We start from the raw sequence: 25,418 nt of genomic DNA on the forward strand, positions 1-25,418 counted from the left end.
ATACGCAAGACTTAAATTAACTACAGCCATTGCTGTACCCTACCCTAGCATACCTAAATTCCACCAGTTCTCTAATTTTACTACATAATCACAGCTGTTCTGTCCTGACTGCAGGGCATTTCCATGTGAGAGATCACAGCTACCATTCTAGAAAACAGGTTTCTGAGGTTTTAGATGCATATTACTAAAGATCAACTTGGTGCATGGGTGTAGTTGCCCCCCAATCAATAAAAATCAATAAAAATACATAACAAACTGAGGTTCTGCCCCCCCAACAAAAGACTTGCCCCCCCAAATCCTGACTACGCCCATGACTTGGTGCCCTGAATCTAGAACCCAAAAACTATTTCAAGAAAAAGAAAGAAGGAAAATGTTTGCAAGGTCCCCTACTTAAAACGAAGCTGCTCCCAGTGACCTTTAATGTGCCACCAGGTTCTTTGCTGCGATAGAGGCTGCAAGCTAAGTTGTAGCACCCAGGGCCAGATTTAGGTTTGATGAGGCCCCTAAGCTACTGAAGGTAATGAGCTTAGCTGTCAACGTTTCCATTTTTTAAAGGGAAATTCCCTTATTCCGAATAGGATTCCTTGCAAAAAAAGGGGAAAGTTGACAGCTATGGTAATGAGGCCCTTTATATGTCCAGCTGTCCTTTGTCAACAACAAATTGTCGCTGTTTTTTGTGTTGAATATATGCTATATGGTAATTTATGGACGTAATAGGTATCTAAAGCCATTTGCACATAACAAATAGGAGCCTACACAACACAAAACACTGTTGCTGTATGTAGGTTTTGTTTTATTTGTTTTTTATCTTATATTTTGGAAATGTACATCCAGTTTTCCCCCTTTAAAATCTTTTGGGGGCCCCAAGCGAGTGGGGCCCTAAGCTATAGCTTGTTTAGCTTATAGGTAAATCCGGCACTGGTACTACCCCTCTTGCTCTCTGACTGTTGTGCTGGAAACCAAGCTGCCTTGTCCGCATGCCCCGTAAACTCTCCCCTGCTTTTTCTAGCCACTGGGGAGCCGGGAACCAAGCTCGTCCCAGGGAAGAGCCAGAAAGACCCCCTGGGATCATTTATTCGCCGGAACTAAACCCTGTTGCCGCTCGTTTCCGTACGTCCCCTTCTCACTAACACCCTCCTCACCAGAAGTGGAGCCCTGCACTTCCGTCACGCTTTGGGATCAGAGGCTCGAGGTCAGGCGGAGCTTCTTTGCGGGAGAGCCACCCCCGCCCGCCCTTTTGGTGCTCACGGCAGCGTCGCACGATGTGGAAGCAGCTGGGGCGCCCTTTGCTCGGCCTCCGCGGGACCCTGCTAGGTGAGGAGGCCTGTTTCGGAGGGGCCGAGCAGCCGGGGCGGAGCAGCCGGGGAATCGCGCGCGGCTCGCCGGTGCACTCGCTTCGCCGTCCCCCCCTAGGGGGGACTATTGGCTGGGCGCCGCGGGAGCAGGAAGCTGGGTCGGGTGGGCTTCGGGCTTGATCCGGCCCCGCTCTTGGCTGTGGTCTTAGCAGCCTCTCTCGCTGGCGGAGGAGCAAGGATCATCCCGGAATTTTCTGCGTTAGGACGTCGAGGGAGAGGGGCTGCGTTGCTCGTAGTTCCCGCTATGGGGATAATAAAGCGAAGATCCTGCCAATGATGACCAGAGATGCAGAAGGCAGAGCTCTTGTAGCAATCATGCAAAAAGGGAAACTTCGAGAAGGTGCAGTTTGTGTCACGCAATCTGCAAACCTACTTGTACCAAAAGATTCGCTGTTTTACATGATCTAACGACAGAGCGTTCGGGGGGCCCTGTCCTCTGAATCTGGTCCTCCTCATCTTGCCATTAGGAGGTCAGCAACGCTGGTGATGAACACCAGCTTCGATGGCTTTAGAAGGGGTTTAGAGTACTAGGGTTAGCCATGTGTCCTCCCCCCCAACCCCCAGGACACATCTTCTTTTCCGTGGGTATGTAAAATGAGAGTTCATAGCTAAAAGTAGAAGTCTTGCTCTTCAAAATATAGCAACCCTAATTAGACAGGTTCATAGAGGATGGAGCTATCCATGGCAGCTAGTAAAAAGGACTATGCACTACCTTTGGAATTGGAGACACCATACCTCTGAATTCTAGTCACAGGGGAATAACTGCACAAGATCACTAAACTAGAGGATACTGAAATGAGATAAGCCTCCTGTCAGATCCAGCAGGACTCTTTTAACCCACCCACCCCTCCTTTGTGTCCATAGTGTCATCATTTCTAAGCTCTAGTAGAAACCCTGAATTGGTGTGGCATTCAGATGAATGTGGAAAGAGAAGTCAATTCTTTGATCTCTGAGCATTCTTTGGGCTGCTGTTGTTTGTAATGTGAAATTGTACCCCTTCCCATTCATGGACCAATTGATCTCCCATCATCAGTTGCTGGGCTTTTGGGAGTTGTAGTTCAGCATCTGGAGGTCCAAAGATTCCTCACACCAGAGCTAGATGGTCCACAGCATGATGTCTTTGAAGAAACCATAACAAATTATAACTCGGATTGCCTCTGCAGCACTTAGATACCCCCATTTTTGGCAGCTTCTCTTCAAAGCATACATTTTTGTGATGTTATCAGATACCATGTTTTGATGTGTTAGAGTGGATCTGTGTTTCTGCTTGATAATAAATTTAAGCACTATGCCTTCTGTTTCTTCTAGATTCCAGTGGAACCAAAATTTTCACCGCTGGCTTGAAGCAGTATAAACTTCCACCAGATTACAGTGGTATGTTGAGAAATAAGGGAGAGTGTTAATAAAAGTATGAAATGGATGTTTGATAATGAGTGTTTTATGGCAGGATGAAGTGTGGTAAGCATAATTGGTATTCATTTGGAGATGTTCTACATTGGAAGAATACATCAGGAATTAATGCAGGTGGCGATGTGGTCTAAACCACAGAGCCTATGGCTTGCCGATCAGAAGGTTGGCGGTTCAAATCCCCGCAACGGGGTGACCTCCTGTTGTTTCAACTCCTGCCCACCTAGCAGTTCGAAAGCACGTCAAAGTGCAAGTAGATAATTAGGTACCACTCCAGTGGGAAGGTAAACGGTGTTTCCGTGCGCTGCTCTGGTTTGCCAGAAGCGGCATAGTCATGCTGGCAACATGACCTGGAAGCTGTCTGTGGACAAACACCATCTCCCTTGGCCTATAGAGCGAGATGAGCGTGCAACCCCAGAGTCGTCTGCAACTGGACCTAACGGTCAGGGGTATCTTTACCTTTACATGAAATATCATGGAATGAAACACTGGGGTAGTATTGTTCCCAAAAGAAAGATTCTCTTCTCTAGAGCTGTTCCCAGAACATGTAGCCATTACGCCTAGAGAAGTCACCCATTTCCTCCCCAATACAGCAAAGACACTGTGCACAAAGAAGTAGCCTTCCAGGTATGCAGCCTCAGCTAGCTAGGAAATGCCAAGCATTTGAAGAGCCCACTGCTGGCTTTCTTCATCCAGCAGCAGCGACTGCATAGGCACTGAAATGCTGTGTTAAAATCATACAGGTTAGCTTGGCTACCGTTGGCAGTACTGTTTGAAGGAGTTGAGAGGGGGTTAAATCTAGACCCCCACCTTCTGATTAGGAAGATGAACAACCTTGATTGAGGTGGTTGGGGCATATAGTGACTGTTGCTTTCTGAGACTAGAACAGATACTCATAAAATGTCCACTTTGTTCTGGTCAACAAGTGCACTTAGTGTACATTATTTCCTTAAATATATTATATTTTGTACTAGGCAGACAGTGATCACATGAAATATGTCAACTCTGCTTCCCTGTGTAGTAAGTGAAATCAAAAACACTTAGTGCTGGAATACTGTAGAATCAAACGTGTGCTGAAGAGCGGGGGACGCAACTCCCCGCTTTGTTGTTGTTGTTGTTAAAAAAGCAAATAGAGCAGCTATACTTTTTGCTAAGGTTTGGCTCTTTTATGCAATAGCCCTTTCGGCTGCTCACGTCTCTCCCATTTAACAAAAGGAAATTTCATTCCATTTCAAACTGCTGCCTTACTACAGCAAATATAGCTGCAAATTAACTTCACGAACCAGCTGCAAATTAACTTCACGAACCAACATAGTGGTAGTAAATCTTAATGCTGCAGTCCTATACAAGTAGTTCCATTGGTATCTGGGAAATTGGTGCCCAACTGAAGGCCAGTTTATGTTAGCTTAGCAAAGTGTGGGCACATACACAGCCTCTTGTCTGTATTAAGGGTACAAGAACGAGGGGAGACCTAAACAGAGAAGCAGTTCTCAAGAGCACCGCTAAGACTCATTTTTCTCTTCACCAGGACCATAAGGGCAAGGAGGAATCTGCTTTTGGTGCAGGAGAGTCCTGGTTTTTAGCAGGTGTTACCAGTAGCTTTTAAATCCACCACAATTTTTGGTATTGCACTAACTTGCTGGTAGCATCTATACAGTACTATCTTCCTCAGAAGGCTCTTTACAAATAAAGACCCTATGTAAAATGAACTTAAAGGACACAGAAAGCTGTATTATTTTTTTTTTTTAGGTGGGGGAAGGTATTTGAAAAACACACACACAAAAATAGTATCAGCTGGCCTGTTTATTTTAGCTGGGGGAGGCAAAGTGATATTTAGAATCATAGAATTGTAGAGTTGGAAGGGACCGTAAGGGTCATTAATCCAAAGTCATCCAGATATAGCCTGTTATCAGCTCAAATGTTAACTTTGACATACCATCTCCTAAATGTGTGTTAATATTACTGGCTCTAGTGTTCCTATATAGTTTACAATAGGTAGCTAATCAGGAAGCACAGCTATGGATGATGAGCTGAGATTTCTGGACCTGGACAAAACTCTTTGGTAGTCTAGGTGGGAGACTGTCACAAGAAATACTGAACCCAGTTTTATTCTTCTAGGTATCACTATTCCTGAGAAAAACAGATTGAAATTTGTTGAGAGAATGCCAGCTGTACCAAAGGTCAGGCGAGAGTTCAAGAATTTACGTGATATCCGTGGTCCATCTAAAGAAGCCACAGAATTCACAGAAGGACAGTATGGTATTCTGGTGAGTGTGAGCATTAGTAACCTGCATGTGGCTTCTCAGTTGTATAGAGAAAGAATATGAAGAGATAAGTCATGAAGCTTGGAAAAGGGAGATATCTGTTACCCTGTGATTTCAGAAGGAGTTTGTGTGCCTGACATATTTTCCTATTTCTGAATGGTGAAAATACTTTTCCCTCCCCTTGCCTGCAGGCTCTTGGTGGTGGCTATCTCCGCTGGGGTCATTTTGAAATGATACGTCTGACAATCAATCGGCACCTGCATCCCAAGAAAATGTTTGCAGTGTGGAGAGTCCCTGCTCCTTACAAGCCCATCACACGCAAAGGTCTAGGGCAGCGCATGGGTGGTGGCAAAGGTGCAATAGACCACTATGTGTCAGCAGTGAAGGCTGGCCGCCTCATCGTGGAAGTAGGTGGGTTCTGTGAATTTGGTGAGGTGGAACGCTTCCTAACACAGGTGGCCAAGAAGTTGCCTTTCCCTGCTATAGCTGTCAGCCAGCAATCCCTGCAAGAGATGCGGGACAAGGAAGAGGAGAGGAGGCTCAACAACCAGAATCCATGGACATTTGAACGCATAATCACAGCCAACATGCTAGGGATAAGGAAATATTTGAGTCCCTATGACTTGAAACTGAAGGGTCGGTATTGGGGAAAGTTCTTTCTACCTGACAGAGTATAAAGAGGAAGTCATGGGATGGGCAGTATTCTGCTCCGAAGCATCAATTCTTCTGCAGACTTTTCCTGTATTTTTGACTTTTTATGGATAATGTGGTATGGATCCTTTCCCACATGTTCTATATTTGGAAATCAAGTAGATGTGGAGGGTGATGGAGTGGCTGTAAATACACAGAGCTTGGGCGAATAAATTTGCCATTTTCATTACTCCCACACGGATGCAGGGCCTTTGAGGAGGACTTGTTGGTTTGCAATGCACATAGAATTTGGAAGAGTGATAATTGATAAAAGTATATTCAAAGCCAAGTTTAAAAGTTTTAATGTCTAAAGCCTATAGTTTGCAACTTCTAACCTTTTGTATAGCTCATTTTAAAACCGGAACATTTCAAAGTGATTGTGAGATGAGGCATACGTAGTCCTGAGGTGGCTTAATTTTTATATACGTTGGTGCTGAATTCTGGCATGTTGCCAGTGCAGCTTGATCAGCTGTGTAGGGTAATAGATTGGGCCTGTGCCTATTCTTGCAAGTCTAAATGGAGTGGTAGTAAGATTTTAGGGGTCCAAAAAAAGAGCTGCTTCTGTACTTTTGAAGTGAACCAGGCAAAAGCCCTCAGACTTCTTAGCTGTCAACTCTTGGGAGTCCTTGCAGTAGATTAGGGTGAGGAGCCCCTCCCCTCCGGATATTGTTTGGACACCAACTCCCATCAGCCCCAGCCAGCATGGGCAGTGCTCAGGGATGATGGGAGTTACAGGCCAGCAGCATCTGGAGAACCACCCGGTCCCTTTCCCTAAACTAAGAAAATAGGTTGGTTTTGTAGTTTTAGTTCATTTAGTCACACATAAGCAGATCAAACAAAACTCTTTATTCCAGAGGATTTCTGAGCATCCACACCTTTTGAACAGTAAGAGTAGCTTTCATAAGTCACAGTTATGGGAAACTGAATAAGCATTTTCCCTTCCAAGTCCAAAGCATCCAGTGGCCCCTCTTGCGCACGGGACTTCTAATTTTTATAATTCAAAGGATGGGTCGTCAGGCAGTTGCATATATCTCCCTTCTTCCTAGTGACTGGTTTATCATTTAAAGGGGGGGGGGAACAACCTGAGGAGTTGCCCCAGCTGGAGAAGGAGCTACACCGTTGGCCAGGATTAAAGGAATTAAGTGTTCCAGCTACATGCCCCCTACCAGAGAGGTGACGGAAGGGAGGAAACAACATACAGTTGAGTAAATACAGCTTAAGTTGTTTAAATAAATGACAACCTTTCTTCAAGTACGTGAGAAATTGTGGGATAGTTCTATATACAAGTATACATGTTAATACAACCAGTGTCAAATCGGACAGAACACAATGATTTACAAGGGGTGTGTGGCTCCCCTAGGGGCATTTGCAGATTGCGCCTCAAGAATTCCCATTCATACAACAAAATCAACGGACTGGGACTAGGACCACAAGGATGGAAGGAGTCTGCATAAGCAAGATTATTCAGCAGGCGAGGAAACAATCTGGCTCAGTCCATGCCATCATCCAGATGTTCAGTCACACACCTTTTGAGGCTACTGTAAGAAGTTGTATCCCTTTCAACAAAGCATAAGCAGAAGAAAGCAAACAAACAAAAAAATCACAGGTCTGAAAACCCACAGGCACCTGCTTGCCTAATGTGGATTGTCATAAAGGGAGGTAAACCTTTGGATTTTCTTCCATAAATAACATGAGCCGTTAGGGGTTTTCCCCTGGTATGTTTTCAATGGTATATAAATCACCTTGAGATGCATGTAAGAGGAGATTCATAACATGAGTAAAATAAGAAAAGTACTTGGTTTCGCTGGAGAAATCTAGGCAGGAGCAGCAAGTATAAGGGAGAGTAAAGTTCCAATTATGGAGCTGGTTAAGTATCAAGAGCAACCAACAAGCTTGGTTGTAGTAGCCAGAAGGCCCCTGTGCTCGTACTGTTCCCCCTCGCTGTCTTACTTGGCTTTATGCTGGTGTACTAACACTTGGGTCCTGCTCTAGCTCCTCCTGCCCTTTCTTTAATCTCCTGAAATCCAGCAAAAGATTTTGAAGGGTAAGTGGTTGGCTGTGACATCTCCATAAAGAGAGGAAGCACTGGAAATTGTAGGACCGGGGAAGCGTGTGTGGAGTGGGGAAGCCGTCTTGCAAATCCACCCTGGAAGAAAGGAAACAGCAAGGAGCTCAGATGGTTGAAGGTAAAAGGAAACAGATGACAAGTAGTATTGTAGCGTAACAACCAGCAAAAATTACGAGATCATGCTACCCTGGAAATGCACAGGAAGTTATCGCCCTCCTTTTATAAGCAGGATGCTCCTAACGCTCCGATTTAGAGCCTTTCAGTACATATGCATTTGTGAATTCTGATATTCTACTCTACTCACCCAGCTGAGTTTTTTTTTTTTTTTGGGAGGGGGGTATTTTCTGCTAAGGTATTCTGCACCATAGCAATGGGTAGAACTATAAGGCAGTTTGGGAAATAAGAGTAGACTGCAATGTCCATAAAAATGAGCATTACCTTGATTAAACAAACCTCTGGATCAAGCTTCTGCATGCAACTCACCTTAGACAAGTGGTGAGGGACAGGATAGGGGCGCTCAGGTAAAGAAGCTGCCGACAGTAGAGGCCAGGATGATGGCAAGAATGATGCAGCAAATCATGATCATGATCTTCTTCTGCTCAGCAAGAGGAAACATGAATAGCAATATACCCAGACATCTCACTGGTAGGTGGATGGTAGCAGGAACAAGGGGACAGAGGAGAGGGCTTGTGTTTTGTGGGTAACAAGCGGAGGATAGAATTAAGGAAGACGGGAAACTAGGGACATAAACACACCAGAGTTAAGGAGGGTATTATGGACAGGGCTGTTCTTTCACAGATGCAGATAGCCCTGAGACTGTTCCATTATCTTTTTTTATATACCAACTGTATTTTTACATAATACAGAAGCACTCCACTCCATTTTGGGGGCCTGTACAACCCTTAAGTAGTTTAGATTTAAAGCATATGGGTACTGACACTCTTAACGGCAGCCTCCCTCATCCTTGGGTTCCCAGATGTCATTGGACTATAGCCCCTATCATCCCTAGCCAATATGGCCAATTGGTCAGAGATAATGGGAGTCATAGACCACCTGGGGACCAAGGATTGAGGAAGGTTGACAGGACAGAATCATCTTACCTGAAAGATTTGGCATAATGACAATGGGGAGCGGTGGTGGAATCCAGCCACTTTATGTTCCAGGTGTATTTAAGAGGCAGTTCCTCTTCTATGTTAAGAATAGCAAACCTTCTTCCCCGAGACCCACACACTGCAAGGTGTGCTGCTGAAGCATATTTGGATATGGGCAAAAGCCATACAAGACCAAGAAAGTACACACCACCCCTCAAAACAATAATAATGGCTTGTATGGCTATACCCTGTCCAGAAGTTCAATACACAAGCACAGAGTTTACAGATTATTTGAACATCAAACTCATTTATTAAAAACAAAAAATGCTCATTAAAAAAAGCATTGACAAAGCCAAATTCCTATCATCTCTGCTGTCCATAGGCAGCACAGTATTTTGAAATTCAGTCTTCCCCGCTTTGCAGATGGCTCTCACGGGTGATCAGTCCACCAACTTTTTAAGCACCACTTAACAATGTACAGACATCAAGGCCTAAAGGAAAGGACATCTCTAGAAAGACTTTCCTCTTCGCTCCATCTGTGCACTCAAAGAGGTCACTGCCAGTTGGCAGGAAAGTGTTTGTATGGTTACTGCAACATCAACACTAGACAGGCTAGAATACTGGGTGGAATTGAATGGTGGAACAACGGGTAACCGGCCAGATTTTCCTAGTGTCCAGGAGATGGTCATTCCCCCAGGAAGCAAATCCTCAATTCCAGTCAAAGGGGCTTTCTCTCCTATGGGAGATAACAGCTGCAGTAGGCTTTCCAGTGAAGAATAGAACACTTGTGTGTGCATCTGCCCCTTAAATTTCAACAGAAACGTAACTGCCAGGACCTAAAGCTTTCTTGCTGTATTAATGTCTCTCTACCAACCCTTAGTTCCAGGACGATTCCCCACCTTTGAAGAAGGGAATGTGGTTCATTTAGTCTGTGAGGTAGGCTTCCGTGCAGTGAACTTATTGGTGCTGAAGGTGAAAGCAACTGAAGCATAGGCGCTTGCTTCTCAGAGAAGGGCTTGAGACATGCTCCCATACCATGGCTAGCCTTAATCAGCCTTCTGTACATTTTTGCTAAGCTAGATCACGATGCTTTCCTAGCCAAATTAATTTCTCTGTGCCTAATTCAGTCACATCCCTTCGCTTCTGCGAGTGACACCCGCAGGAGGAGGACACAGATATGACTGAAAATGAAGCAGTGAGGCAGCTGAATAACTTTTGAATAGGAAAAATAATAGCAAAGGGTTTCTCAGACAAAAACCCTCAAATTCATATTTGGAAGCAGCAAGACTTGAGGGGGATTTTACTTTAAAAAAAAAACCACAAAAGCGTAACAACTGCTAGGACCACCCTTGGGGGAAAAAACACATAAATATACTCTTTTAACAAGCTTGAGGTCTTTTAAATGGGAAAGTAAAGTCTTCCCTGGCAGAAGTCATAGTATCATGAAAACACATGACTTATCTGTATGTCTTATGAACCAACTCACTGCCTTTCTCCACACTAGCTTTTCCTGGCTGTGCAACAGCAATTTAATGGAGGCAATGTGACCATTCAAACAAGGTAGAAACCCTCAGTAGAAAAACACTTCCAAGCAAACAAAGCCTTTCATTTTTCCCCAATTAGTATGTCATCAGACAAACATGCACACACAGGACTGGGGGAGAGAGGGTACACACAACCATACCTTCAGCACACAGGCATACTCGCCCAAGAAAAACAAATATTTTAAAGCAGGAAAGAATTGCATTCTACTCCTTTCGGAAATCTGAATGCATTCTAAACAAATAAGGTTGGCTACCTGTTTTGTAGACCACACATATTCCCAAGGAGTGCTTTCCTCCATAGGCATCTGAGAACATCTTTCTGTTCAAACACAGACCAGTTCTAAGTACCCAAAACAGCACACCTCTACTACAATGCTGGCTGCTTTGAGTCAAGAAATTAGTACACAAGCAGCTCAGATTTGAAGGGCCTGAGCACTAGCGGCTATATCCCACCTATGTAGCATGCAGTCGTCACAGCCTAATTTAGGGAAACTGGCTCGATTACTCAGCTATTTTCATGCCTCGATGGCTGTATTTATGCCTGTGGTCCTAACCCACTATCCCTCTTCCAAGATTGCCTTGATTGGCTGCAAACTGTGCCACTATTAAGAAGTCAAGCTCTTTTTGGGGATAGCAGGGCAAGATACACTGTGACATACAATAGGCTAAGATTTGTGTCCTGCAAAATATTTGAGTCGCAAAATCTGCTCTAAACTTAAAAAAAAAAAAAAGCAGAATGCTAGCCTCAGTATACAATGGGATGGTGGTCAGCAGTTAGGTAGCAGATCCAGTTCAAGTCTTGGCCCTTAACCTGGGCAGTATTGACTAGCAATGTAATGTCTGACATCACTAGTAAAGACATCTCCATTGTTAAAAAAAAAGAAAAAGGCACAGCTGAAAAGAATGAAGGCACTGAGGTAGGCAAAGGTGTGTCCAAAATTCCATTCAAGGTTCATTCCACTGTACTAGAGAATATTCTTGAAGGATGAGGGATTAAACATAGGAAATGCTTGACCTGGAGGCAGCAGGTGTTGTGGGAAGGAAGGGAAGGAAGGGTAAGGAGTAGATATGTTGGGAGGTTCTCTCTGGAGTGCCATGTGATTGCTGTACATCCTGGATTCAGCAAGGTACATCAGACTCTTCTTCTGGTTGCAGGGCTTTATCCGAGGAGGGAACTGGAACAGAATGTAGCTCTCACAGGAAGCACTGGTGCAAGTGAACTCATCCATTCATACTAAATCCAAGAGGCCAAAGGCAGGAGGGTAGGCAGGGGAAGGTCACATCATGGTGGTGAGGATCAGGAGGGGGAGTCTTGCTATCAAACCAGGAAGAGCTTGGGAGTGTCTGGAGGAAAGGAAAGGAACAAAATGGGAGGGAAAGTTATTCTCATGTAGGGATGAACAACCAACTCACTATCGCCAGAGGGGTTCATAAAACCTCTAATAGCAGGAGTGCTACCTGTGGCCTTTCAATTGTTGTATAATTCCCATCATCCTCAGTGGCTCTGCAGGCTGGAGCTGATGGGCACTGAGTCCAACACTTGGAAGATCACAGGTTCTCCATCCCTCCTCTACAGAATCACCGGGAAAGGAAATAAATATACCCCCTCCCTGCCAGCTCTCTAGAGTTCTTAGGGGAAATAGAAGCATCTCTCTCAATAACCCTCTACCTATTGGCCTGTGAGCTCAGCTGCCATAATCTGTACATAAAAGATTGAGAGGGTGGAAAGAAAACCATGGAGTTTGAGGAAGAGCAAAGGTTCACAATCTGAGTGAGGACCAGAGCAGGGAGCAGGAGCAAAACACACACATACATGGGGGCTGTGGGAGAAACAGCTGTCCTTGAGCTGCTGTCTAGGAACTTTGGGGTCAAAGGAAAGTCTCACAGATCAACTAAGGATACCCTCAGATGTTCCACTTAGGCATCCTCAACTGTACAATACAGCCTTGAAACACCATCAGATCTGAGAAATGATGTTAAGAGGACCAGGCAACTCCTTGGCCAACACAGAATGGGCTTGTATACCATATGTACAGAATGGCAGGTGCATGTTCTAGTGATCCGCAAGCACTGAGAAACAAAATAAGTGCTCATTTGAGGAAGAAGAGCTAACACGGAAACCATCAGCTGTGGGGAAGATCATTGCTTCAGCCACAGAGCTGTCACTTCTCTGAAGGGGTAAGAAACTTCAGAAACCATACCTTGTGCATCTAGCAGACCCCAGCCTCTCTCAGGCTGATCAGACACTCCCACCACATCCCAAACGCTAGGAGTTGAGAACTGCACACTCAAGAAATGAGCTCAAATGTACTGGTGAAATTTACAGCACAGAAAACAGAGACCCAAATAAACATACCTGCTGTGAAACCAGAGAACTACATGAAGCTCTATTACTACTATTATGCCTCAAAATTTTAGAATCTGGTGACATCTTTAGAATCCTAGTTTATTATATAAGGTTGCTAGTCCTTGTGGTTGCTGATTGTCTTTATCAATTTTATATACTGAAAACACAGGAATAAAACTAAGCCTGGCAAAGGTTTCCCTATTGTTCAAGTCAAGTTATTCTATATGATCCCATCGCTTCTCACAAGCCCCAAATCACCAATACCCTGAGACTTTATCTATGTCCTTCCCTTATACCCTATGTGCTCAACAAAAAAAGATGGAGTAGATTTTTGCAGTACAGCCCAATTTCTGTAGAATCACTCCTTGCACCCCCAGGTCACAAAGGTTGAGAGGCTTAATACAGAGCTCTAGCTGCCCTCTAACCTACCCTGCACTTTGTAGGAAGAATATTCACACAGAGAGAGGAGGAGAGATTCAGAAGCCCATCCGAAAGCCAAGCAGCAGAGGAGATGGCAAGAGAGGTTGAAGTAATCCTTCTGCTTCCACAAGCTACTTACAGTTCAGAGCCAGCAGCCCTTCATGTTTTGAGCCCTACTGAAAGTCCAATAATGAGAGCTAAAATTCCCAGCAAGGAAATCACTATCACAATGATAATTATTGTTTTCTAGAAGGGTAAAAGAAAAGGTAGATTAAGTCATTATAAGTAATTACATAATAGCAACGGGGGAAATGCTGTGCACACACACCTAGAAGGAAGCTTCGGGTTAAGCTAAAGCACTTAGATTGATGCCATTTAAGACAAATGGACACTTGCATAGTCATCACTCAAAGGAATGCTACAGCAAGTGATGAACCAATCAAAAACACAAAACACAACAAAGCATTTGTACTGCCAGACAGTACTCAAGTGGAAGTGATTCACACATGCAGGTGCAAGTCATCAAGCAATACCTTATGGAGCAATGAATGTGCATATGTGAATACCCCATTAGGTACACTGTTTAAATAAGTTTGCATCCAATGGCTTTGACTTAAAATGGGTTGTGGCAATAATGGGGCAGGGCAAGGGGGCTGAGCTGGACCAGGACCATGGCATGGCTAGAGGAAGGCTCTAATCCTTTGCTATGATGCAGTCCTGATTTGAAACCACCCCCATTCACAATGGATGGAAAGCACACATTGTCCCCAAGGGGGATTTTTTTTCCTATTGCAAATATGAGGCATGACCCTTGTTCTGATTCCAATCAGAACTGCATTGGGGGCAAATACTTTAAAAATACACACACTTGTGCCATGGTCTTGACACAGCTCCCCCCTCAAAAACACACACACACACAAAAAAAAAACCTGCATGTGAGGGCTAATATCAGGCATATGGCAAATATTATGTCTAATTTGACCATGATTGTCATGCTTACATTTTGCCTCAAACATTAAAAATAAAGTAAGAAAGATCAAGCATCCAAGAATTCTGCTCTTTGTAAAGCAAGGACAGAGGTCCTTGTTCTTTTTTAAAGTTCAGCACAAAACCCTTAAATGAGACTTAAGAATCCAGTTCTATGCATTTATTCAGATGTCAAGTCCCAAAGAATTCTGTAGGATTTATTCCAGGTAAGCATGCACAGAATGTAGCACAGAAAAGTGATAAAAGAATGGAAGGACAGCCCAAAGCAGAAGACTGCAGAGTTGATGACAAGCAAACTAAAGAAAGTTCAGCCCTCAAGTTCTTGAGCCCCTGTTGAGAGAGTTTAGGAGCTGTGAAAGAAGAGACCTTCCTTATTCTGGAGGGGGGATATAGTCTAAGCACTACTGGGAGAGCAAAACAATGCTGAACAAAACATTGCTAGCTGTTCATATCATATAGTTCATTGCATAGAGGGATGAATTTTTGAACAGGCTGCAGGGAAGGTGGAGGAACTGCAAGTAGACAGGATAGGGGGTGGGGACATGAGTCTTCATCTAATAAGACAGAACAGGGGTTTGGGTAGATGAGGAAGAGAAGGGCAAGAGGTGCTCTGGTTGCAGGATAAGAGTTCAGCAGTAGAACTCAAAGGGCATATGGACAATAATCTAAAAACAAGGGTGGGAACCTCGGACCCCCTCAAAGACTCTCTATGTGACCCTTGGGATTCTCTCCAGCAGGTCATGCCCCTTCCCTGGCCACACCCTTTCTTCCCAGGCCACGCCCCTCTCCTCCAGCCCCTTCTGAGTGCTTTTGTCATCTGGCTGGAAAGAATCCTTGGACAGCAATAATTCATCTCGCTTGCCTGGGTGGGAGATGGAGAGGGGTGTGTGTGTGTGTGTGTGTGTGTGTGTGTGTGTGTAGAAACCTTTGACTTTTGCATGAGTGGCATGCCCCCGGAATGGAAAGGGTTCCCCATACTTGGTCTACGAGGAGGGAAGGGAGGGGTGGACTACATACACTTCTTCCTCACCCTTCGCGCTTCACTCTGATACTTTACGGCCTTTTTGGTGTCAGCCACAGCCCGTTCCACAAAGCCTACTGATTGGTCCATGTTGTTCTCTATGCGGTCAATCATGCCTCCCTTGCAGAGGAAGAGGAAAGCCGAAAGCGAAACAGAGAGGCAGAAACAGAAAGTGTCAGCCAGCAAGGCGTCCAGCAGCGCAGAGCTGGTAGTCCACAGGAGAGGCTCACCTTGCGTGCCTTACTCTTATATTTCAGGGCCTTTTTGGTCTCCTCGCGAGCTTTCTCTACGTGATCTAAGGTGTGCCTCAGGTTGAGTTCTATGTTATCTACAATTTCTCCCTGTGGGAAAGTTTAAGGGAAGGGGGTAGAAAAGCAAAGAGAAATGATGTTATCATGCTGCAAAATGCCTACTGCCATGGCTAATACCCACAGTTTCCCCCACCTAATTCTATGCAAGTTTCAGCTTATCATTCCCCCCACATGGATTTCCTGCCATGTAATTCCTCTCCTCTCTTGAATGCTTGCCCTTTCCTCATGCAAGCCAGGAGTTTGCCTCACAGCTGTTACCCTCCCTCTGAATGAATGACTCTTCCAGGGATATGGTATCTATCGACTATCTACTTGCCCATATTCCCTCCCTCCTCCCACCCAAACACTTTTTAAATTCTGAAAACAAAACACTCACCGTAGTTTGACCTGACCGTCATTTCCTCCGCATTGCATTGTGAGCAGAAAACAAGAAATGGGGCCTTAGTAGTATTCAGGCTTCCATGCTAATCTCTAAGCAGACTATTTCTGCCTCATAACTGATAGATGTTAATAAGCACAGTTGTGAAAACACCTTCTTTAGTTTTTGGATAGCATAGTGGAATAGTGACTAGTTGAGAAGATGGTGACACAGCCTCTTAAGTCCAGGAGACAGGGCTCTATCCCCAGGAATGTAACAGGTAACAAGCCACACTCCAGACTAGTCAGAGAGGACTCTATTAGCAAATGAAGTTACTCTCAACTCTAGTACAGTATCCAAATTACCTTAATAATGGACTTCATCAGGCTACCCTAGCCTACCATTATTTAGGTTCAGTCAGCCACATGCAGACATTACTCTGTCAGCCCCTAGACAAGGGCTGCAAATTATGCTGGGGTGCATGCTTGTTAACACAGAAGCGCTGTTACATTAACTGGTTGGAAAGCATTTTTGCAAAGGCTCCCTGTTAACTTATTTCTCTTCCCTCTAGCATCCCCTCTGCAACCCCATCTCTCTGCTCACCCCCATTTTCTCTTGTTTCTCATGCCATAAACATCTGCACTCTGTCTGACTATATGGACAAAAGCAGCATGCTGTTGGATCAGACCAAAGGTCATTGGGCAACTTGATGCCCCTCAGGAAGCTGCCTTTACAGGTTGTCAACCTCATTTCCCATGGTTAAACAGATAACCAGCTCTGGGCGCTCTGCTTTTCATTGCCACCTTTGCTTTTTATCAAGGTCTCCATTTGGTGATCCATTTCTCTCTCCACCCCCTGCCCCATAGCTCAGTTACCTGATTTTCCACTAGCATGGCAATGTCCACAAACATGTCGTGAAGCTCCTTGATGCTGCTTTCAAGTCGCAAAATGTCCTTATGCCGTCCCTCAATCTCACTCAATGCTTGCTTTGAGATCTGGGAATCCATAATCTAGGAAAGGTCCAAGATTTGTCATTTGCAAATGTACCATAGTGACCATGCTCTGCAGAACATTGCTTCCAAAAGTTCTGCACTGCGGTTTTCATATGCTCCCCTTCAATCTACCCCAGCTCTTCTCACTGGATATACTCTTCCATTTCACAACATGCCCAAACTCAGCCACCATCTTGCAACTCCAACCAACAAGACTTGCTGCTCCTACAATCCACAGATATTCTTTTGCATTTTTCTCCCCTTCTCAACCTTAAGCAGCCTAGCAGTCACCTTCACACACAGTACCTTCATACACACTCACCCCAGATGTGAATATAGATGGATTCCCGCTCTCTAACATTTCCTCCAGCTCCTCATCTGTTGTATTCTTCCCAGCTGCATCCCAGGGAAAAAAACAGGGAGAGAACAAGAGTTTCAGGTACTGCAACAGGAACAAACACTTCCTTGGGAGCTACAAATACTACCAGGGCAGGAAGGGGTGCAAATGCTTCAAGGCAGAAGAACCCAGCTCTAGCATTCAGGATCATGCTCTACCCAAAGGTAAAGGCCAAGGTATAAAGAATACATACTGATCTCAAGCTGTCGCTGAATCCTTCCTTTGCTCCGTTCCCGGAAGTCGACCTGCGCTTCGTTGTACTTCGTCATCACATCAACAAATTTTCGGGAAAGGACTGAATGCTGGAGACAGGAAGAAGTGATAATTCAAGGGAACCTGGCTGATCTGCCTATTATCTACTGGTGTTATTTTTTGGAAGCTGGAAACTGAAAGATTTTTGATTTTTTGGAAAACCCAGAAGTCTTTGAGTCTGCATTAAAAAGAGACTTAATACCCTCAAGTTTTCAAATGTGTGTGTGTGTTTAAGTGTTATCTTTAAGAAACTGAAAATCATTTGCATAAGCAAAAGCATTTTAAATATTTTAAAATTACAGTTAAGCAGCTTGTGTGAAACAAACTGCAAAAGATGCAGAGTTCATTCCTCACCCTTCCAAGCTATGGATCAGAAACCACCAGCTTCTTTCTCACTCTCTCCTTTTTTAAAGCTAGCTATCAGGGCCTAATTTGAGCTAGAGGGTTCAACTTGGAACCAGTTTTGTTCCACCATGAAAAGCAAGTAGTCCCTCTGAGCATGTGAAAAAAACTCTCATCATTCTTAATTTAGTCATTGCTTCATTAGAAAAAACAGTGCTGAAATGACTTACAACAATATCTCATGGCTCATAAATACATAATTTAAAAGCAATACAACAGCTAATAATGTTAATATAAAATCCTCCCTGAAATACAAAATTAGCCTCACTTGCTCTTGGATAAACACAGAAAGAAACAAAATATCCCTAAAGCACAATATTATTAGAGTCCAACTGCCTGGTAGAATAAAAAGACCTTTGCCTGGCACCAAATATATGAAAATGTCTCTTGGGGGGAAATGGAGAGAAGGGCCTCGGATGCTGATCTTAGGGTCCAGGTAAGTTTGCATGGGAAAAGGTGGTGCGTGACATATTAGGGCCCTGAGTTGTGTAAGGCTTTACTGGGTAGAACCAGTACTTTAAATTGGGCTTGGCAAGAACTACAGCTAGTTCCCACACAACTGGGATTCAGATGCAGGCCTGAGAATGTGGCTCCCAAGAGGATTTGAGTTCCAGATTATTCCCCACTTTCCCCACACACCCCCACAGCATTTATCCTCTTGTTGCTTTCAGGAAAGTTTTTCTCCCTTCTTTCCTGACCAGTGGCTAACAGCGGGCAAAGGCATCCAACAGTATGGAATTGCCACAGAGCTCTGCTTACCTGGGACTTCCGTATCCGCAGGTCAGCTGAGGACCGAACCTCATCCTGTTCAATATTCCTCTCCATACCTGTGAATGCAGGGAAAGGAGTTGATGGAAAGATGCTCTGGTTCTATCCTGCACAGCGAAGAAGCCTTAGTCCCTTTACCTAGGCAAACACCTATACCACTCTCATAGGTGCCAACTTCTAGGGGCCGAGGCATTTTCAGAGGATGTTGTACAACATCATGTCACCCCGCCCCCTGTCCACTGGAGAAGCTGGTGCCTCTGACCATTCTCCCTCCCTCCTTCTACATTAGTGTGTGTACTAGCATACTGTCATAGTTTGCAGGAACAAGTCCTTTTCTTAAGAGTCTGCATAATTTAATTACTTTGGTGATGAGAGAGGAACATGCAGAGGGGGGCAACAAGAAGACTGGGCCAGAGTGCTCAGCATGCAGCTACAGAAGAGAGAGACACTAGTATATTGCTTACATTTTGTTAGGTGGGAATCTTTTCCAGTAGAGGGTGGTGCAAACTCCAAAGTGGGCAAGGCCAGACCCACACAAAATGTCTCTCTCTCTCAGACTCCCACACCCATTCTACTTAAACCTCCATTTTCTCCACTGATTTTTTTTTAACAAAGGTTATTACAAAAACTAAAACCCTCTCCAATACATTTCTCTGTCCTAACTGTTCAAAAGGCAAAAAAGGTCATTAATCCCCACGGAAGAATGCAAATGACATCAAAACACAGCTAGGTTGAAGGCCCTAACTAACAGCAATTCAAGACCTCAAACTTCAAAAGGCAATTGCATTCCGAAAACTGCATGCACACAATTGCAGAATTCTTGACTGACTTCTTGAATATTTTCAAGGAACGTAAGTTTACATCTCTTCTGAGACATTTTCTCTTCTGCTTGATGTCTTTGCAGAGATCAGAGTTGCAACTGCACACTTTGCACAACAAAGCCCTTTCTCCTCTCATCTGCTCTGTACTGAACAGTTGATGAGTAGAAGGTGACCTGGGGAGCCAGATTCGGTTGCCCACGCCTGCTTTAGGCATTCCCTAAATGAGAGCTGAGCAATATAAACCAGAACTTCCAAGACCAGTCTGCCTGAGGGACATGTTACTTACTCTTAAGTTTGTTTCGGACACTGTTAGCCATTTTCTTGATATCTGCTGTGAGCTGCTCCAGGTCGTCCTTAGTCTCTGCAGAACACAAGAATAGACATCAGCGCTGAGCAGCATGAGAACAGCAGCAAACATCCTCTTGGAAAGAATCCAGTTTTGAAGTCACGAGAGAGCAGGGGAAAGAGACAAGGTTGGCACTTGAGAGCTGCTGGGACCGCAGGGCCCACCAACAATTTGGCTCCCAACATTTACCTGGTGGCATCAATGGGAGGTGGCCATTTAATTTCTCACAATGCCCCTATCATAGTATCACTTTGGGGTATTGTGGGAAATTAAACAGAAGGAGGGCCTGCACAAGAGGGAACTTTGTCCACAGCCTTCTGAAACCTGAAAGGAGAGGAGAGGAAGACTCTTCAGGCTGTTTACTTCCAAGTTTTAGCCCCTCACTCTCTTACACAGTATATCAAGAGGCAGGGAGACAAGAAGGGTTTAGCAGGTTTGGTTCTGTGTTCTCAGAGTAGGGGAAAGTCCATAAGAATCATTGCCAAAAATTTCTCTCAAGGGGGTTTGTGTCTTACTCACTTGGTTCAGGGATTGGGGCTGACAGGATGATGCTATACAGCTTTTTTGCCTCTTCTACATTTTCGGAAATTTTGTCAATATTCTGCCGGGTTTCTTCAATCTGCAAAGTTATGGAAACAAAATGAAGAGGAATCTTACTACTACACTGACACCGCTGGGAGGATAGGTGTGGGGAAATCAAGAGTCTAATCCCCACAGAGTCAACACCAAGCTCATTTACACATACCTCACTTTAACTGTTCCCCTCTCCAGGTCATACAATCATATTTAGGAACAGATGCAGCCACCACAGCTTTGGATGCTGTCAATGTATGGTACTTTCCTATCTATGTAATTGTATGTCATTTGACTACTACTCCACATGGAGGAAATGCAAACTGTTAAGGCTCCAGAGGAGACAGCATGGCTAAGCACTGTTGAATATGAGACAGGAAAGTCAAATAATGATAAGGAGAATACTTCACTTGGCACTTTCAGAACACCATTATGCACGCAAAGTATATTCTAGCTTCTGCCTGTACCCGCTTCCTGAGAAAGTGAGTAGTTGTCACAAGGGAAACAAATAAACCAAACCTCGTGATAACCCAGCCTATCCATGTGCCCTGATTCTTGGACTTAGTTATAATTTCAGGTCTACATTTTCTCTCTCCCGGACTCTCCTTACCTCTGCAAAGAATTCATCCATGAAAGCTGTGTTGTCAATAGCGATTTCCAGGTCATCATCGGCATCATCCTGGTCCTGTTTCTGTAAAGGGACAAGATAGCAAGAATTAAAGGAGAAGAACCACACAACCATATTTTACACCAAGTCCAACCTCCTTAGTCTAGCTTGGTGGTAAAGGAAACATCTTAATATTATAGGCTGGAGTTGCATCTTTTCTCTTTTCAATTGGGAAAATTCATTCTGCATTGTCTTTAAGTTACAAAGATTACTCCAGATACCATTATGTAAACAACATCTCAGAATAATAAATAGAACTTTAAGAAGAAAAAATCCTCACACACTATCAATAATATAAATTAGGGTTGCTATACGGGACATAGCTGGGATTCGGCCATCGGAAACTGTGTCCTTGCGAAAATTGCTTAAATGTCCAGGGAAATCTGCATGTATGGCAACTCATGTTGGTAGTGTTGTTCCCTTAAAATAGATAATAAAATCCTCCTTTTTTGTTTTTCAAAAAAGCTCAACAACTTTGGGTAAAATCCTTTTGAAATACGGCAACCCTAATACACATACCTTGGAAGCCAAACGGAATCCATTCCAGAAGTTTGTTCGGCTTCCAAAACATTCGACTTCCAAGGCACAGCTTCTGATTGGCTGCAGGAGCTTCCTGTAGCCAATCGGAAGCCACAGACGTTTGGCTTCCAAAAGAACGCTCAAAAACCAGGACACTCACTTCCGGTTTTCGATCATTCAGGAGCCGGAATGTTGAACACCCAAGGCGTCCGGGAGCCAAGGTACGACTGTATAAAACCCTGTAAGCCACTGAAAAGTGAGTCTACGTCAAAACTTGGGATGGAAACCAACCACCACAAACCACTTGGTCACTTTGGTGCAAATGCAGAAGGATTTGCCTCCCGTATCCTAAGCTCATGAAGTCCAGCCTTGCCACCACCATCACCAACTGTCAGAAATCTAGGAAAGGTAGATCTACAGTAATAGGCAAGAGCAGGATCTCCACCTGGTCAAAGGCTACAGACGGATGCTTCCACTGTATGTTCTGTGGTTTGTGTCCATTTTTCCTACCCACAGAAACTGCAAGAGCAAGGGAAAGACCAGGATGTGGAAGAAGAGGATGGTTCTATTCCATTACAAGAAAGGGCCCAAGAAAAGGTATGGAGGCAGACCACACCTAATGCTGGTAGCCTTCTCCAAACTAGTGAAGAGTTGGAGATACTTTTCCTTTATGCAGATTAAGTAGAAAGGGAACTAAGGGTCTTTAGCCTCTCCCCCAAAGCTGGGTCCCCCTCCCTCTGCTCCTTAGTCTGCTTTGCTCTTCCTGAAATGAAATGTCTGTCTTTATTTAACTATGCACCTCTACAATATTGACTCCAGGCTTCCAACGCCTGCTCTTAAAAATAGCACATCATTCGTCATCACTTGTTGAGCAACAAAAACCAAACAAACTACACCCTCTACAAACTACACCCTCTTAGGGACTCATTCTGCCTTGGGTGGAAAGGTGACAAAAGGATAACCAGGCCCTAAGGTCAACAAACTGCATACAGTAAAGCTGACTGACTAGAAGTCATGCTGCACAGTCAAGGCCAAGGCCTTTCAAGGGCAGGACATAGCACTGATGTTGGTTATGCATCACAGGTCTCAGATGGAGAGGCAAGAGAACAGAGTGCAGAGAATAAATGCTAAAGGGAGGAGAATAGATTGGGTACCATTGATTTGGGTGGCAAGCACAAAGTTATCACAGAGTTTCCAGAATCTGGCTTTCAGAGATACCCAAAATATAAGTTTCTTTGATTATGGTATTGCATTCTTTGTTTCAGGTGTGGGAGAGAGATTTACATGCTTTGTTTTTGAGGTGAATATATACAGTACACTAAACCTGCAACTTACATGGGAATTAGGTTCTGGGGATAGCACCTAAAGCCAAAATTGTGTATAGTCAAAACACATTGGGTTCAATGGTGGGTGGGATTGCCAGTCTTCTTTCCTGGATGCCCACCCCCTTTTATTTTTTTTAAAAATTGCCAAGCCCATAAAGCTGAATGTGCACAAGTTAATTCACTTAAATAGTGGGTTTACTGTATTTACAAAACTGAGGAAGAGCAGTCATCTTATCTCAATGTTCCAGCTACTCCCAAGATCATGAGGAGAAAATGAAAACAAAAATCCTTAAAAAGACTGGAAGATCGAGTGACAGATTCAGTAACCTTAGAGGCTGTCAGTTGTGAAGCACACAATGGCTTTTAAGATTCTAATAAATTATTACAGATGGTTGACTTGGATGGCTGCGAGGACTGTTGCCATAGACCATGTGAGCCATGAGAAGGAAATATAGGCTTCTTGTAGAACGTGAGTTGATCAAAACTTGGAAGAAAATACAAGGTACAGGTCAGACACAGCTTCTTAATGAAATATTGGGTCTGTGACTATATAATAAAAATTGCTATCTAAAAAAAGCTGTATACCATACATCTAAGAGGGACGCGGGTGGCGCTGTTGGTTAAACCACAGAGCATAGGGCTTGCTGATCAGAAGGTCGGTGGTTCGAATCCCCATGACAGGGTGAGCTCCCTTGGCTCGGTCCCTGCTCCTGCCAACCTAGCAGTTTGAAAGCACATGAAAGTGCAATTAGATAAATAGGTACCGCTCCAGCGGGAAGGTAAATGGCGTTTCCGTGCGCTGCTCTGGTTCGCCAGAAGTGGCTTAGTCATGCTGGCAACATGACCTGGAAGCTGTACGCCGGCTCCCTTGGAAGGTAAAGCGAGATGAGCACTGCAACCCCAGAGTCGTCCACGACTGGACCTAACAGTCAGGGTCACATCTACTCTGACAATGAGCAAATTCTTATTGTTACTGATGCAAAATGGTTGGTTGCCTGGACCCCATACCTCTGCAGGAGTCTTTGGGGCTAACTAATATGGAAGCTTCCCATGTGAGACACACACCTCCCACCCTCCCTGCTATTCAAGCATTCTGGAGTAGCATGGGATCCAGCCACAACAAGCCATAACATATAACATAGGTTTGACAGGTCGAGCCGGAGCAAAGACTCAAGAATGAATTACAGGTATGTCCATATTGCCCTTCAATAAAAGTCTAGAATGCCTGAGTTGATTGTCATTATCATTACTATTTATTAAATTTGCTTACCACCCTTCACCCGAAGATTACAGGGCGGTTCGCAACATAAAAATACAAAATGAGAACTCAAACTACGTAATACAAACAAAAACAAAAACTTTTATTTCAGATTTAATTACTGTTGCTTTAACAATTTGTGAGCCACTTCAATTATCTGCGGTTAGAAGAGCAGGGAGAAATCAATAAAACACATTGTCTTGCTGCCCAACAACATCTACATCTATTCTGTGTGACCCAAACTTGGACAGGAGCAATAGAGAAACGAGCAGAAACGAGCAAAAAATCTAGGTTTGCCCAAAAGTTGTCCAAGGGTACTGAGGAGCCTTCTCCAACCTTCTGTCCCTCAAGATATTTTGGATCACAGCTCCCGGCATGGTCAGTGGGGAAGATAAACTACAAAACATCTGGAAGGAAGACAGCTTGAGGAAGGCTGGTATGGAGGCAATGGAATATGCTACTGCTATGCAGTCAGAGAAATATCAATTCAAAAGAAGAATGCTTCTTCCAGCATTCTCAGTTTTTCCTTTCTATATCTTCCACAGGTCAAATTGAGCTGGACAGAGAATGCGGATGAGCTTTCTCCATGAATTTATTTTCAAGTTAATAGCATAGCTTCCAAGCGCATTTATTTGTGACAAAACAGCCAGGGACAGGCTTTTCATATATGATCGTGTACACATTTTTTCTTGACTCTAAACAGAAAAAGCATTGTGTGTGAAGCAGCTTGAGCAGAGAAATGTACAGAAGGTCCGAGCCCTGCAGAAAAGAACAGTGCGAGTGAAGAAGGGGAGGAAACAGTTCCCAGCTGTAATTTATTGGATGCAAGCAATTTCAGTTCTGAATCTGAAGCTGGATTGGAGCCAGTGACCTAGAATTAGACGATTTCCATCTTTCACTTGCATCCCCCTCAAGCTACCCTCTGCACCTGCTAAAACAAGATTCAACAGTAAAAAATCAAATGAGAGCTGCCACCCAAATTCGCTTCCTTAGTAAAAGAAAAATTCAGGCAAAGACTCAGGCAAATCATGATGAGAAATGTCGAGGGAAGATGAAACAATTTGTTCCCAGATACAGGATTGGGGAGTTTTATCAGATCCGGACAGAGTTGCACTCCCTCTGACGAAATAGGCACACTGTTGTTGTTGTTTTTTTTGGGGGGGGCGACTCTAGAACCACCTTTGTCACTGTAGGCCCAAGCAACTTCAGTGACACCTACTGTCAACTGATTTTGG

The 25,418-nt window shown here is 44.1% G+C and overlaps 2 protein-coding genes across 6 annotated transcripts in view; one reads left to right on the forward strand and one right to left on the reverse strand.

Annotated features, from left to right (window-relative positions):
• The first annotated feature begins 1,147 nt into the window (after window positions 1-1,147).
• Window positions 1,148-5,890, forward strand: MRPL16 (mitochondrial ribosomal protein L16). Its single transcript, XM_081907085.1, has 4 exons — window positions 1,148-1,314; window positions 2,664-2,729; window positions 4,881-5,029; window positions 5,218-5,890. Exons 1-4 carry the CDS (start codon window positions 1,263-1,265, stop codon window positions 5,701-5,703), a joined length of 753 nt encoding a protein of 250 aa, XP_081763211.1. The 5' UTR covers window positions 1,148-1,262; the 3' UTR covers window positions 5,704-5,890.
• A 2,207-nt stretch (window positions 5,891-8,097) lies between these two features.
• STX3 (syntaxin 3) overlaps window positions 8,098-25,418 on the reverse strand; it is a 38,415-nt gene continuing 21,094 nt past the window's right edge. For 2 of the 5 annotated variants that reach the window (XM_081907045.1, XM_081907047.1), the window contains exons 2-10: window positions 21,025-21,105; window positions 20,361-20,460; window positions 19,782-19,856; window positions 18,666-18,733; window positions 17,446-17,554; window positions 17,178-17,251; window positions 16,739-16,873; window positions 15,425-15,535; window positions 9,163-11,763 (exon numbers count right to left, since the gene is read on the reverse strand). In XM_081907045.1, coding sequence (XP_081763171.1) covers window positions 11,641-11,763; window positions 15,425-15,535; window positions 16,739-16,873; window positions 17,178-17,251; window positions 17,446-17,554; window positions 18,666-18,733; window positions 19,782-19,856; window positions 20,361-20,460; window positions 21,025-21,105 — 876 coding nt within the window. In that variant the 3' untranslated portion in view covers window positions 9,163-11,640. Of the gene's footprint in view, window positions 8,380-9,162; window positions 11,764-13,325; window positions 13,433-15,203; window positions 15,315-15,424; window positions 15,536-16,738; window positions 16,874-17,177; window positions 17,252-17,445; window positions 17,555-18,665; window positions 18,734-19,781; window positions 19,857-20,360; window positions 20,461-21,024; window positions 21,106-25,418 lie in introns of those variants that run through there. The other 3 variants (XM_081907049.1, XM_081907046.1, XM_081907048.1) reach the window with 3 other exon arrangements.

Source organism: Podarcis melisellensis (genome assembly GCF_964234715.1).
Source record: "Podarcis melisellensis genome assembly, chromosome: 1".
NCBI lineage: Eukaryota > Metazoa > Chordata > Lepidosauria > Squamata > Lacertidae > Podarcis > Podarcis melisellensis.